The sequence below is a fragment of the Atractosteus spatula genome, chromosome 3, assembly GCF_055471065.1.
Source record: "Atractosteus spatula isolate fAtrSpa1 chromosome 3, fAtrSpa1.hap1, whole genome shotgun sequence".
Taxonomy (NCBI): Eukaryota; Metazoa; Chordata; class Actinopteri; order Semionotiformes; family Lepisosteidae; genus Atractosteus; species Atractosteus spatula.
The window spans coordinates 64,740,709-64,756,615 of NC_142708.1; the positions used below are offsets into that span (position 1 = coordinate 64,740,709).

The following is a 15,907-nucleotide window of genomic DNA, read 5'->3' on the forward strand; positions in this document are numbered from 1 at the left end:
ATGCTGTCAGTCTCACCCCTTCTTTTTAATGCACTGTTGTCTCATCAGCTGTCTTAAGAGGTATGTGCTCCTATGATCTCTCAAGCTGGTACCTGATTGGAGTCTTATTTCTGTCTCTGAGTGTCTTGTTATAGGTCATGATCAGCCAGGACATGAGGCAGGCATTTGGACTAAATCTATATTTGAACCTCCACAGCCTAGTGGCTGGCTTCACAGCATAAAAAACTACCAGCTATCTGCTGTTTGTCACCCACCCAGGCCCAGCTACTCAGAATATTCCCTGCAAGTTCATTAATTTACTGGGACAGCAATGAATTACTTCTTTACAATCATATAGTGCTTGTCATCCCAAAGAATCCCCATTATTCTTCCAGAAAGGAATGATGGCATGAAAAGGCATGATGAGATCTTAGGATCAACTACCTGCTCACATTTGGAACATTTGGAACTGTTCTTGTGTTCCAACACTCACAGTGGAACCATCTCAGTTCCTGTTCTTCTGGTTTCAAAAGTTGCTCTTCACACCTTTGGTTACACAACCATCCTACAGTGCTTGAATAAACACACTGGTCTGTCCAGTGCTCTAGACAGCTGAAAGATGCCCAGCTTGTCTACACGCACAAAAGTTATCCCCTCTTGCTGGACAAAAGATGCTGAGAACTTACATGCAGTGTGTCAAAGGGTTGTGTAGCGTCCAAAGGGGAGACGTAAAGATTAATGCCATGCTGAAAAGTAGAAATAAGAAACACAACACAGGTTCCACACCTGGAGAAGCCTCAACACCTGGACCACTGTGTTTCTTCTTTCTATTTGTCACCATGGAACTCAACTGGTTGCTGTAAAGCACTCGCTGATGCAGCTCCCCATTCAAACCACTAAATATTAAACTTGCAATGCAGGCTCTGGTTCCTTTCTTAGGCTGAAGATACCCAGGGGATCCATAAAGATAACTTCTGCCTGGATCTGCTTCTTCTCACACCTCTACATGTGAAGAAGAAAAGGCAATGAGGAAGTCTAAGTACATTCTTCAGCTGTGTCCTGATAATTCAGAGCGCTTGCTGAAAGGCTCTAATCACAGCTCTAGAAACTGGATTTCTTTGGAAAGTGGCCATTATTGACTTCAGGTGCTGTGAGCATCCTAGGAGTTCCCTTGGAGAGTGACCTTACTACCTATTGTGAAATACTTAATTCTGCTACTGAAACATGAAGGCAGGCCACACTCTCTCTATGATACATGTACCACCTGCCTGGACCATTATTATATTTAGTTTCTTTTCACCACACCTCCTTTATGCTGTGTGTTTTATTGATTTATTTTATGATTAAATAATACTTTTTGGATTGCAGCATATAAAGAGCAAGTAAAGAGGGTCAGAGCACAGACTTGTAGAGAGCATTAGGGTTCGGAAGAGAACATTGAAAAACAGGAATAAGTTTGCAGTGATACAAAAACACAGAAATGCAGTGAAGATAAGACAAGTTAAATTGCTTACAGAAATGTCTCTCCAGACCTGTTTAAAACCTGATTGGTTTCTTATTAACTGAATTAGTCAAAAGTTAACAGTTGTGCATCTATCCAAGTACAGCACACTTCCTCTTAGTTCCATCTGCACTTTGCAGACATTGAGTTAAATATGTCAACATTATCCTGATCAGATATAACAGATAAAATATTTTATTTAAAGTATTTTAAAATCTGCATCCACTGTTCACTTACAGTACTTATGTTTAACCTGTGATGATCTTTTTGAGATTTTGAGAATTGTGAGACAAAATACTGGCGGATTTTTTTTTGCAAATGCAGTATGACCTTTCATCATTTATTCACAGTAGCCTGATTTATGAAGTGTTAATAGTATGTTAATAATAAACTTATAAAATATCACACAGATAAATCGCCAGGAATTAAACCCAGGGTCCCAACACTGCAAGACAGCAGCCCTAACCACTACAGTACATCACCTTGCCACTCGCCCTCAAGTCAAAATGATTCCTGTTGTTCTTATTTCCTCTTCAACTCCAACTCTGCCGATGCAGCATTAAGTCTCTTGACAGAAACGGGTCACTAGACAACTCATGTACTGTACAGTATACTGAGCCCTATGAGAGGAAGAGACAGAACTCCCCCTCAACAACCTCCAATTGCACATGCTCCAGTGCCAATGCTCTGGGTTCACAATGGACACCTGAAGAACACACACCCACACCTTGGGAGTTATTTTTCAAATCAAGCTGGTATTGATGAAGAAGTCCAGCAGCCATTGATCACGATCAATAAAACCAAACTGGTGATCTTTCGCATAGTCATTATCTCTTTACTCTACAGGGCTGAAACATGGATGGTATAGAGGAAACACTTGAAATGACTGGTGTCCTATCAGCAGTGCTGTCTGAGGAAGATTTCTCATATCATGTGGGAGGACAGATGCACCAACTCGTCTTGTTCTCCAGCTGTCAGAATTCAGGCTCCCAAAACAGGTTCTCTTCTCCTAGCTTAGCCAAGGCAAGCACACCAGAAGAAGTAAAAAAACTAAAGCAATGCAAAGATAAGGCACAATCTAAAGAAATGCAACAGTAATATCAATTCCTGGGAGATTATGACTCTGCACTGAAACAGATAATGGAAGAATATCTATATCAGAATGAAGTGAGAGTGTCAAAGGGAGTTCATCATGACTAGACAGACAGTGCACTACCAAATATTTCCCTAGACAACGTCTGGTCACACTCCCAGGAGTGTACAGATCCTGCATTTACCCATCTTTTCCTGTTTTAAATGACATTCTATTAATCTTTTGCTTGCATCTTTGTATTGTGGTTGAGCCATACAAATGCATTTCAAGTCTTAATGAGATCTAAATGATTGCATTGTATTCTCTTAACTTTACTTCCTCTACTGTAAAACTGTACTTTACCTTATAAATACTATTTATTTTTATTAATTTATTTCACCCAGGCATGCTCTGAAATGTATTTCCTAAACATGGTCCCGATGTTTTAAAATGGATTACATCTCTCCATCTAAGTGAAACCTGTCACTCACACACTTACAAAATACCATCCATTCACCTGAGTCATACTCACCTGATCATAATCTCCTCATCTTTTTCAGGTTATCAGTTTGAAAAGACTGAGATAATGAACAGACAAGTATGATTAGATAGAACGGTTGGTACGTAGTGTAATTGTGACCTGGAGAAACAGGGGTGAATACATTTTAAAATAATTTTAACCTCCATCTTTATTCCACTTGTGCTGGTGGGTGTTACGATAACTATTTGATACAAAAAAAATAAATAAATAAAAAGATAACTATTTGATACCGGTGTTTTTATATGCGTTTGAAAGCGCGTCAGGTACCACCAGATAACTGAACTAAAGTTCATTACCATCTGCGTGAGTCTAAAACAGAAATATTACGATCAATCCACAATTCATTGCTGTAAAATGTACGCACTTGCAACAAATCTTAAAGTACTTCACTCCGGACTACTGTCTATCTTCTCTTCCTTCTCGACTGCACAACCAAATAGGTAACTGATTTGCCCGCCCTCTGCGATCATAGCAAACACGCACACAGACTGAAGTGTGCCAGACCGAAGCTACAAACTGACTTTTCAGCGCGACATTACACCGTAAGAACTAGCGGCCGTCCGGACAACAGCCTACACATCAGTGATGTCATCACAAAGTGATGTGATTAGCTGATCCGTTTCTTTCGGGCAAACTTCTGCTCAAGGCAAAGGTACGCGCTCTGCCTGCGAAACAGCCCAGTCAACTCTGTCGCTGCGTTTGAAATGAAAGTGCTCTAAGTTTTGTTCTGGGAGCGATGTTGACCTGGTAAGTAGAATTTACTAAAGTTTTCATTGTATCTCATTATAGGAACAAAAAAAAAATACTCGAAATGTCAAAGCACCGCTAAATCTGTTATTTCTCAAGGTATGTACTGATCAATAACGACATTATACTGTAGTTCAGCTTTATCGCTCTCGGGCATCAAATGTGTCTTTCGTTTCGGAGACCCGTGGGATCTGCGTCGCTTGGATTTTAATTTAACATTACACTGTTCTTTTCCACCTTCGGCAGAATCTGAACAAATACGGTTACAATTAGCGCACCGGACAGTTTCTGCTGTCCGTGGGGAGCAGCTTACTTCATCCTATACATCTGCGCATCACTCAGAATACACGCACACGGACCGGTCTGCCTACAAACCAGAGCAACAGACCCTGGAGTTCAGATTACTCCTACTGTGTACCTAGGCTACTTCCACGTCGCATTGGAGGCTGTTCAAACTTATTTATAATGCAGGGAATGCTCCAACTGTCGGTTAGAAACAGCCCTGCTGAGTTTAGCGAAGGTAAAGTTGGCAAATTCGTGCGGGGGACGGCTGTGGCAAAACTCCGAATAAGAGTAGGTCAACAACGAGAGGAACTGCAGACACCAAGAGGACACAGGAAACGCCTGCTAAAATCACGCATTTTGTGAACTAGTCATGATCGATGACGGTGTTCTCTCGCCAAGTCACATCGTTTCCCCTGCAGTTTGTCTAGGCGACCCGTTTCACTTCTGAAGTTTGAATAAGATTTCATTTACAGCTTGTATACTGGCATTGTGGTAGAGTAGATGTACTAACAGTCTATAGTTTGGGATTCTTGCACTTAAAGGCAGTTCAAATACCGTGCAGGTAGGGTGTCTAAGTTGTGCGCGTACCCTAATGGTTGGAGCGTATCTTTTGATCTTTTGTTGTGTCATTTATCTTAGAACAGTTTAAAATAAAGCTAAAGACAGACACGATAAAAGAGCAACCCATGAGTACTGATGGAGTAGATTAATACGGTATGAAGTATCAGTAACGCAGTAAGTGCAATACTCAATCTTTAAAGTCATTAAAGCGTCATGTGACCAAATTGCACCGCAACAGTTATTAATGGTTACGGGTTTTTAAAATTGCCAGATGAAAGAAACAGAAAGTCCCGGTGAGTACTCGGGTTCACTGGCTGAGATGCCAAGTTTCACTGGGGTTAATAGTATACTTGATATAATCCTAAAGAAGCTATTAGATCTCGTTAGTCAGACACCTATACTTCACAACCATCCCACAGTGACCTCCAAATATAAATGTTTTGTTTCTTTTCGCATATTATACGGCCTTTTTAAGCAATTTGTTTCTTTTTTCTATGGCATTCTCTGAAGTAGTGGGGAAATCATTCTTGGTTTTAATTACGTTTTAAGAAGAGTTTACGGATACTATCTGACTTTGTTATTGCATCATTACATGTTAAAATAGATTCATATAAATTAAAAGAACAAGGTAATTCCAGGCTGAGAAGTAGAAACAAAGAACAGAGTTCGGTGTTGAGCCATCTTTAGGCGTGAGGGATGGAGAGAGGGAGAAGAGACATGATGAAGCAAAGGAGGGAAGAACAGACAACAGGGGAGAAAGTCTGAATGACTGGACTCCAGGAGAGGTGTTAAAACTGAAATCCGTAATGAAAAAGTAAAAATTAAATAGTTTGATTCCGGGATTGTGCCGTGCTAATTTCGCTTTCAGACACTAGGGGGCACACTCTTGAAGGAATACAGCAAAAGAGGCTGGCCGGTGGTCGAGGGCCAACCCAGCCCACTGAGGCCGATGCTGTAACTGTAGTTAGTGCTGAGCAGGTCTGATTACAAATATCGTACAATAGTATTTTTTGTGTGTGTGATAACACATTATTTGATCAAGTCTGTTAGAAATGTTTATTCTAAATCTTTCTGGCTTGAGGATCCTTTTGTATAGTTTTCTCTAAAATTACTGTAAATGAAATAGTTCCATCACCTTCAATTATCAGTTAGTTTTAACACCATAGCTTAGTGTTAAAGATGAAGTTAGCTGGAAAATATTTGTTGTATACCTTGAAATACACAAAGAGTTGACAATAATATGAATATGGTTTTAGATGATATTTTCAGTGGTGTGGAGTAGCAGTTTTTCCTATGTCTTTGAATGGCCTATACTCTTGAATAAAAAAGACTAGAAACGAGAAGAGGTTAAATCTACTGTCTAGCAGTTTGTAATTTGTGTGTCCAAGAATCTCGCGTGGTTATTTGTTCAGGGGAGCCCACTTCAGCAACAGATACCAAGAGAATCAGGACATGTCCTGTGCTTGTCTTGTCCACGCCACCTCAGATATACAGTACAACACCACAGCCTTACTGTATATTAGTGTCCCAGCTAATTTCTCAGCTTCAATGTGTATTTATCTAGATAAAGAGTGCTATTAGCCTCTTAGTGCAGTTTTCTTCAATTCACTGTTTTTGAGATAGGATCCTTATTTATTGATTTTGTAAATGTTTAACTTTGCTCTGACTCCCTTCATGTTCTTTTCTTTATTCTGCTTTTCCTAAAGCTGTCCAGCACCATATTAATGGTCAGCAAGTGTCCACCGTTGAAGTATGTTACCATGGCACCTTTAATGCTAGTCACAGCTCACCAAACAAAGAGAATTCCCAGCATCTTCTCTTGGTACAAAATGAAAACTTAGTTATCTGGAAACATTAACTAGGGAGGCAGTTAATGCAGTAAAGAGAGACTTGTCCAAGGAATATGGAATTGACTTGATGTTGGTCAGGATTCTTATTTCTTCTCTTTTCTCAATGTGACATTTCATCCTTTATATATTTGTCTTGAAAATACTTGCAGTTTTAAGTTAATAATAACTTTCAAGTAGCAATTTTGACCCTAAAGGATGCCATGGCATTTCATTTAGTGTAGTGGGCTCACTTTATCCCCCACCCACCTGTGCGACACACAGCAGCCATTCTGTACATCAGGGGGACAAAGTGAAAAATTGCTTTACTGAATTAATTTAGGGGAAACATCAAAGAGGACAAATTGTTCAACCCCAAAAGGAACCTGTCTGTCCTTGACCTTCATCCCAGTACTGACCACATCCATCCTTGCTTAGTTTCTCGGACGTAAATATGAAGTATTGTCAAATGACTTTGGCATGAAAAGCGTCTAACAGGGACTAGGTCATTTTAGGTAGCCCTAACCTGTTTTGGATTTTGTTCAGCAAATACCTGGCAGAAGCCTCCTCTTTCTTGTGAAATAGTGTCATGTCTCCTTTCCTACCCACAGTGTAGCAGGAAGTAAGTGAAGTCTTGTTCATTAGACCAGTCTCATGCTGCAGCATTCTGGGCAGTCAGATTCGATTTTCTTCACAATGTACACCTTCATGCAGAATCGTGTGTCCTCCCAGTCCTGCCTTCAGCTGCCCAGATTTCAGAGGGCTAAAGTAATTAGGTCAGACTTGGACAGTTTTATCTCTTATTTTTTTTCTTGTAGTGAAAAAGTTCAAACTCCCATTGCAAAGGGACTTGCTAACGTTTGGGTTTGATGGGGTGCAGCTTCACGTGTGCACTGAAAATTTCAAGCTTGTTCCACACAATATGTTTTTTGCACAGGCAAGCATAAAAAGCAGAAGTTAATTTAATATCAACTGTTCTCTCTACTTTTGCCCATTTGCACAATTTAAACTTTGTAACATGACAATACTTCCAGAGTTGTATTTCTTTTATAACCCTGTAAGCAACCTTAGATTATGGCACCAGTCAGGCAAATAAAATTAACTAGCAGTATACATTTGTAGGTGATGAAACTTGACATGAATCAAACTCTTTTGCAATGGCAGTCATACATGTTTCCAAACTGGCTGTTAAAACCGATGAAACCAAGCTGTAGAAAATGACTGAGTTTTAATTTGCAATGCCATGCCAAGTTACACTTTAAATTGAGAAGAGTTTATTTCTCCATTGCTGATTGACTCCTTCTCTTTCAGCAGGTCATTAAAGATCCGGCCAGCTGAGTGAAGAGAGAGAGATGATGTTTTGAGTTGTGGGTTGTGTTGCACGCAGATGTTCTCATAGAAAAAAATGAATGGAAGAACATGCAGCATCAACTTCCCCGCATCCAGTGTGCCACATGGGCCTGGCAGGGTCAGCGGACAGCACATCCCCCCTATCAGGGTCCAGGCTGGTACTCCCTGCTCCCCCTCCAGCAGAGCCACTCCCAGCCCGGCCACTGGGAACACTTCCAGCAGCGTCCAAGGCAAGGTGCCGGTGAGCTGCGGGCCTCATTCAGCCACAGTTCCTCAAGCTGGCATGAGAGAGAGTCCTGTTCACCTCCCCACCTTGAGCCCAGGGAGGCAGGTGGTGACCAGTGGGAAGCCGGTGTTCGGTGTTCAGCAGCCCCCAGGACAGCCTTTACCTCCAAACACACAGGACACTGGAATCTGCTTTCACAGCTCTAACCGCAAAGGTACTGTCCAACCGGTCAGCCACTGCACTGGCACTGAGATCCAGATGTGGTGAGCAGGTGAAACACAGGAAGTCCAGTAGGGGTGTTGTCAGCCACAGTGTACAGAGGGTAATGTTAGCTCAAATGTGTGCAATGGCACTGACAGGTACACTGTAATGTTGCTGTTAGAAAAGATGGGTTTAACCTATCCACGTGTGGTCAGGGAGAGCCCAGTTCACACAGGATAATGGAAACAAAAGGTCTGGCATAAGATGTGGATTGGTGTGTTTAATTCTCCTTGGGGACTTTACAAACATTTTGCTTTTCAAGAAATGGGGACGCAGTCTATAAAGCAAAATATGACCTTGATACAGCATATTAAGGAATAAATTAAAAATATTGGACTTGAAGCAAAGGAGAATTTTCAGTCCCATCACATATTACATTTTTTTAAAAAGGAATTCAGATATCTTTTGTGAGTAATGATCAGGCAGTAAATTGATATGCAGACTTACAGTACCACAACTTTCATCAAGGTTGGAGATGATGGTTCTGACAAGGGTTTGGAAGAGCCCTACCTTCTAGAAAAACCTTCTAGCTCTAGGAAAATAAAGGTCCAGTAGACACTTTTAGACCCATTATATTGTGAAATTAGAGGAGTAATGTGAAGGATAGTGATACAACAGTGGACATGTTAGTGATAATCTCCTGAAACTTTGTTGTGGGAGATTTTCTTTATGTTTTTACGCTTTTGCTATGTCTTTACCCTGATTTTACTGTTCTGATACATTTCCCTCTGTGTTTATTTGACATACTGTAGCATGGTAATCTTTTATAAATTAGCCTGGTAATATTTGTGGAAAGTAAAGATTTTAAAAAGCAGAAAGGTTACAAACATGATGAAACCATTCAGTCTATTCAGCTCATCTAAACATTAGGTGAGCATCCAGTCTGTTCATGATCAGACCATGGAATGGGGGAGGATTATTGCAAACACATTGGCTGAATCTAGCGTGTTTGGTAGTTTGTTGATTGTCTGAAGATTTTATCTATATTTTTCTTGAAAGGATGTAGCGTATTGGCTTTGACAACATGACTGGGTAACTCATGCCAGTCTCCTAAAACCTGGGTGATCCCCTGACCAGAAGAGTTCCCTACAGTCATATAGAGAGCTGTCTAAGATCCGTTCAGGCAACAGGTTGTAGTGACCCATGTGATCTGGGCAGTTTGGAAGCATAGTCCCTGTTTTTGCCTTTGGTCTTCTAAAGTCTGACAGTGGGTTCTTTGCTAGTTGTTGTGGAGGAGAAAAAACTAGTGGCAAAATAAGACACAGGGTACATGATTTCCGATAGGGTGGTTTAATCATTTCTGTGAGGTAGTGTAACTCAGTGTTATGCAAATTGGTTCTCTGCTCTCACTTTAAAAGAGCAGTGATTATAAACATAAGTGGTTCTTCTTACCTCTAAGAACCAGAAAATTTGAACTTTTACCATTCCTGCATTATAAGCCAACTAAAATTCAACTCAAAATGAACACAGTATAGTAATTTAAAACAAGTGCACCTACTTTTATTTTATGGATTTCCTGGCACTTTGGTTGTTGGCTTTTTGTCCAGGAGGCAGCATTTAAAAAGTTTTGACATCCAGTTATAGCAGTGATTTGGGCTTTGATTTGGTTTGGGGCTATGTATTGGGTTTTAATGTAGGCTACCCAAAAAATTAGTTTAGTTTGTTGAAACCCTTCTTCATTTTGCTAAAAAGACTCAAATAAATAAATATACTCGTTGAGTCTTCACAGGATTTAAGGACATAAAGAAAAACACAAACAGAAATAGATTCAGAATTATGAGGAAAATGTTATATGAAGACTAATGTTGTCATTATTGTCACTTATGTTGGTACAATTGCATGTTAATGCTTTTTTGGCATGACAAAATCAAAGTTGTTCATCCCCACATGGAATAATGAATAGTTTTTCAGCTGATTGTGTCCATATTCAGAAGTTTGTATGAATTAATGGGGCAGAAAATAGTACACAGTACTGTTGTTCCTTAATAAGAAGAAAAGGCAAGCCCAAACAGTTTTGAAGGCCTCTGTCCTAGTTAAACATTACCATGAACTTGCAGTAACACACACAATTGGTTTTGGAGAACAGTTGCATTTTTATTTTCAAAATATCTTCGCTGCAAAGAATTTGTAGCAACAGCAATGTCCAAAATTCAACATGCCATAAGCAATTGTAAAGCACACTCATTCATCATAGTGTAAAGAACAGGTGAAGGTGCATATTATGTGTGTCTTAATTACTGACTCTTAATTTATAAAGAGCATATTCATACTTCCTGGTACGTTTTATCTTGAATGATATGTTCATCTGAGCTCTTGTACTTTTACTTACACTTAGAAACACTCTGACACTTTGGTAATGTGATGCTTAATGTAAGAAAAACTGGTTTGTTTTCTCCCAATTGTATTCAGTAGTTTTTTTCAGGTTGGGGAAACCTGAATCATGCCTGAAGTCATGTCAGTTGTAATTATAGAATCCTAAAGAACAGAAAAATTTGTCAAATCAACAGGCAGGTGTTGCTCTTATCACAGTCTGAGGAGTAAGCTGCAGTTAAAAAAGACTCACTGTGTGATTGATATTCTTTCAAAATGTTCTGGGGACTCAACTGTATAGCCGTCTTCATCAAAGGCATGTAGTTCAGCAGTACTTCAATACTAAAATGACTTTTTGGCCATAGGAGTTTTTAACTCATCAATCGACTTTTTGTTTGTGAATCACATTGAATTTATAAAGTAATAAAAAAAAACAAGCTGAATGTATTTTATTTCTGTTTTAAATTGAACTGCTACAGTCCCAATCTTTAAATTCTGTACTATTAGTAGTAGTAGCAGCAGCAGCAGCAGCAGCAACAGCAGCAGCAGCAGCAGTAGTACTGGTCTAAATCATAAATTAGTATTGTATGTATAACATGTATAAATGCAGTATACATGTTATTGTGGCTTCTGCCATTCGGATAGACATTTTTGAATCTTCAATAATGCAGATGTATAATGTTCTGTCTAATTGCTTGCAGATTTAATTTTATTTCATGTTTGTTAAATGGTTCCTTTAAGCAATACCATTTGTGAAGATGGAGGGTTAATTAAATGCACATCTATATAATAATGGTCAAAGACGGGTTGGTTTACGAATAAATTTGTCGTCAGTACCCATAATGGCTTCTTTCAATCTGTCAGTCTAGCCATGTACTTGGCCTTTTTGTTGTTTATTGAGTATCGTTTTTTTCCTCTTCCATAATTTTTCAGAAGGCTGGTTTCGGGTGAATTGTGCTTCCCCTTAGCCATGCTTCTGCTTCCTTGCGATCGGGCTGCAGTGTTTTAGGAGGAGTGACGGAAGTTTGTTACAGACCACTGCTACTTACTGTACCGCTGAGGGGGAAGGAGAGCCAAAGCCAGTAAGTAATGAGACGGTATGTGCAGGGGCTGGAGCTGGTTCTGCATCAGGGCTCCAGGAAAACAGACGGGGGGGGGAAGGGGGTCTTGTGGAGGGGAGAAAGTGAGTTAATTGCAGCAGCAGTACTCTTACAGCTTTGCCACTCAGCAGGTTGTGTCAACTGCTCAACGCCAAATCCCTGTGGGAAAACAAATATGGCAGTACGTTTCTGGAAGGCTTTTTTTCAGTTCTGGACTTTTAAGATGCTAAAACGTAAGAATGGAAGCAGATGCGTTGTTTAGAGTTGCCGGTTCCTTCGAGTTGCATAGAAAAAGAGCATGTGAGAAACGGAAACTTGGAATGCTGTTGTGGCTACTCGCTTGCTCACGTCTCTGAAACATTTTGTAATCACAGATCTACATAACATGAGGTGGTAGTAGTTCAGGTGGGTAGCTGCGTCAGCATGCGTAGGCTGCAAAGGAACAAGTAATAGGTTTATTCCACACCTGAAGAAGGCTCCACGGCCGAAACGTTGTGTTCTCCATCTACATAACATGAGTTCACTTGTTTAACAGTTTAATCCCCATATGTGGGGTTTTTGAAGTGACCAAATAAGGATACTACTGCCATAAGCAGTTCCTTATAAAAACCTGCAAGATTTTTATTTATGAAATTTTACTACGGATGCAGTCCGTACACCTTCAACTCAGCATGCAGAGAAAACATAGGCATGTTTTTGCCTTTTGAATTGAGCTGGTTCTGACACTTTAGAGGCTTTAGATAGGTTTCTGGTTTCAATTCTGCTTTGAAAGATTTGTCTCAATAAAATTATTCTGACACCTTGACAATACATAATCTTTTCGTTCAAACAGACAAGAGTTCTTGTTTTTCCAGACTTGACAGCTAGAAAGGTGAAAATAGTCTTGGAAACAAAAGTCTGTGCAGCTGATTGTGTTACGGAGCAGTTTCAACTCACTTCAGACCTAAATTTGCAAGAATTTAATTTTCTAAGAGATCAGTATAATACTGTGTGTATGAGTGTGAATCTTTCTGTTCTACCTGTAACAAATTCAGGTGTTAAAAAGATCTTGGGCTGCTCTTCAGACTCAGGCAGGTCATAGTGTATGCAGCTGACTTTGATCGACTCCAACATTCCTGCCAGATTAGAGATTTGAGTTTAGGACTTTTGTTTCATTAATTGCTCTGACCCCTCTACTTGTCATTTAGTACCTTCACTTTGCTTTCAGATATTTGAACTTCAAGTATGTCAAGGAGGATTAGGATCATGTCAGAATCCAAGAACACCAGACAGTGTGAGCTAAAAAAATTGTCCCCTTGGCCTAGTTCACCATTTTATAGTTTGTCCTTTTGTTCAAAGTGCTGTGTCTCGTCCATCACCAAGATATTAAACCAAAACTTAAAAATCTGTGGATTGGTTAGATACTAACTACTCAACAGGCTAGAAGAGCCAAATGGCCTGTCATTTGTAGCTGTTATTATGTTCTTGAAGGATATTGAATCTTTACTCCTACAGTATGTGTTGGAAAGTTTACCTGATTTTGCAGCTTTAACTATTTTTAGAAACAATATTCTACGTGCCGCATTAATAAAAAATTTCCTCTAGAGCCTCTCAAAAATTCAAAGTGTAAATTTGAAAAAGAAGAATGTGAAGCACATGATGAAATGAGAAATCAAAAACACTTTTTACCATTTAAACATTTAAACATACAGACCATAGTTGGGTCCAAGGGGGTCTTGGTACTGTAATATTTGTGTGTGTCAGCAGTGAAACTGCATGTTGATTGGTGGGCTGAGCGGGAATAACGGTGGCTCAGGGTAACAGGCCATTGTGAATGTAGGAGCTAACGGGTTCGGAGTTATAGGTTAAAAAATAAAGAGTTTGTTTGAGTGTCACATCATCGTCCTGGGTTGTTAATTTCTACACTATATGTGTACAAGAAACAAGACAGGTACTGTACATTCGGCTGTGGAGTGAAACATGACATATCTGTCAGTTTCTTCAGGGTTACAATGTGTGAAAACGGCTTTACCTCTAAAAGAATTCTCTTTCAGTCAGTAAATTTTCAGTCAGAATTCAATGATGGCGGTGTGCACAGACGCAGTGTCTAATCCAGGTCTGGAAAAAATGGTGTTGTTCCTGTATTAAACAGTGGTGATTTAATTTGTTTGACATGTAACAATTTTCTGGTTTTGTTAGTATAGTGTATGCATTTGAAGGCCAGATGTGTGAGGCACCTTAGGGATTTTTACTCTCACAGTCCATTCTAGTATCAAAAATAGGGAGATTCAGACATACCTGAGAGTCCTCGTTCTCCACAGAGACCTGTGGCATCATCTTGCGTGGTGGGTATCTGCTTGATAGAAGGAAAGTAATCTCTGGGTTTGGAATTAGCGATTGCTGGGTTGAAATCTAATCTGGCCCTTACAATACGTCTGCCATTGAATGAGTTTGGGTTCCGTTCTCACAGAACTGCCCAGAATTCAAGAATTTCCTTCAATGGCAGACTTTTTAGGAGTGGATCCTGAGGCAGCCAGGGTTCTTACTGGTATGGTGCTGTGTGTGACATCCCTCTGTCTGCTTTACATCATAGTGTTTTAGCATTGTTTCTCAAAATGGATAATTACCCCCCCCCCCCCCCCCCTTCGTGCTGGTGGTCTGAGAGCTCAGATTTCCAACTGACAGAACTATAACTGAACAGAACAGAAAAATATAATGACAATTTATGATTTTCATTGGATTATGGTTTGGGCCCAGCCTTGTCTCTTTCTCTGGCCAGATCCTGATGTCAGGCAGATATCCTGGGGGATCGGACCTTATCTTGGGTTGTATTGAGTGCAGTGGACTTTCTAGAGAACCTCACTCAGCAGTTTCTGTAGTGTGTGTATTGTACAGTATATTGTGTGAAGCACAGTACAGCTTTTGAAATATTTTGGAGAAAAACTACAATACTTAAAATACTTAAGACCAAGTCGATATATCATCCATCCATTTTCTAACCACCTTATCTAATCCAGGGTCATGGAGAGCCAGAGCCTATTAAAGCAAGCAATGGGCACAAGGCGAGAAACATCCTGGATAACACACCAGTCCATCACAGGGCACAATTCTATGATTTTAGGGATGAAAGCATTTCAAAGTAATTAAAAAATGCACTATTTATACTTTTGGAAGGTATTTTTGCAAGGAAAATGCAACATATCTTTTAGAGTGTATTAGAACTTAAAACAAACATTGCAACGTGTACAGTACATATTTCTTGAATCAGCTATACAGTACTTTAGTTGTTTTAAAATGTTGGACTGTTCTGTGTGAATTTTGCATGCAATTATCACTAGGAGTTTTAGCAGTTGCTATCGAAATACGTTCCTGATCCTGACTGACAGGCTGACGTGTTAATTGTACTGAAATAGAATCTGAGTCAATTTGTCTTTCTCATAACATAACAGCATGAATATGATGCACACAACTTGATCACAGCAAGGATTTTCCTCAGAGAAGAACATGTTTTCTCATCTTCTCCCGCCCACCTAATTCCACACATTTTCAAAAACATTTTACATGAAATGAAAGCTGAATTTCAGGATTCAGAAATTTTATATTAATGTCATTGTGACCCCCCTGAGTACATACTGTGGACAGAAATACAGTGAAAGATTTAGTAGGTTTATGTTTGGATAAATCTGTGACTATTTGAAATAATAACAGAATTTCACATTTTTCCCTCAAGAATAAAGCATATTTTTATTATAAAATACCTTTTCTCTTTTTTTTCCCATGTTTTTTTTGGGGGAAATTCTATCACCTAAAATCAAAGCTTTGCAATTCTCCAGAAAACCTTTTTTCAAGGCTCCAGGCAAGCATTATCTGCTGTTCTTGCTGCAGCTATCAGCTCAGCCCAAAGAAAACAAATTCTTTGATATCCACACCTCTGCTTAAATGTACAACTAGAACCCTTTTCTCATGCACAAAGAAATATTCATAAAAGTCACATCAATAGAGATGTCTGGCCTAAGCCACTCCATTACAATACCATTACAGTAAGCGAAAAAGCAATCAGGCCTCTCTCTCTCTCAGGCACAGTTCTCAGCTGCACTGTTACACTCTTCTCAGTAGAAACATCCCTCGATTATCCCCAGTAACCACAGCAGATAAATGAGTATCATGGA

The 15,907-nt window shown here is 39.6% G+C and overlaps 1 protein-coding gene across 1 annotated transcript in view; it reads left to right on the forward strand.

Moving 5' to 3' along the window:
• Window positions 1–7,917: 7,917 nt before the first annotated feature.
• Window positions 7,918–15,907, forward strand: part of glis3 (GLIS family zinc finger 3) — a 77,355-nt gene continuing 69,365 nt past the window's right edge. The window contains exon 1 of the mRNA XM_088911865.1: window positions 7,918–8,302. Within this exon, the coding sequence (XP_088767991.1) occupies window positions 7,918–8,302 (385 nt within the window). The remainder of the gene's footprint in view (window positions 8,303–15,907) is intronic.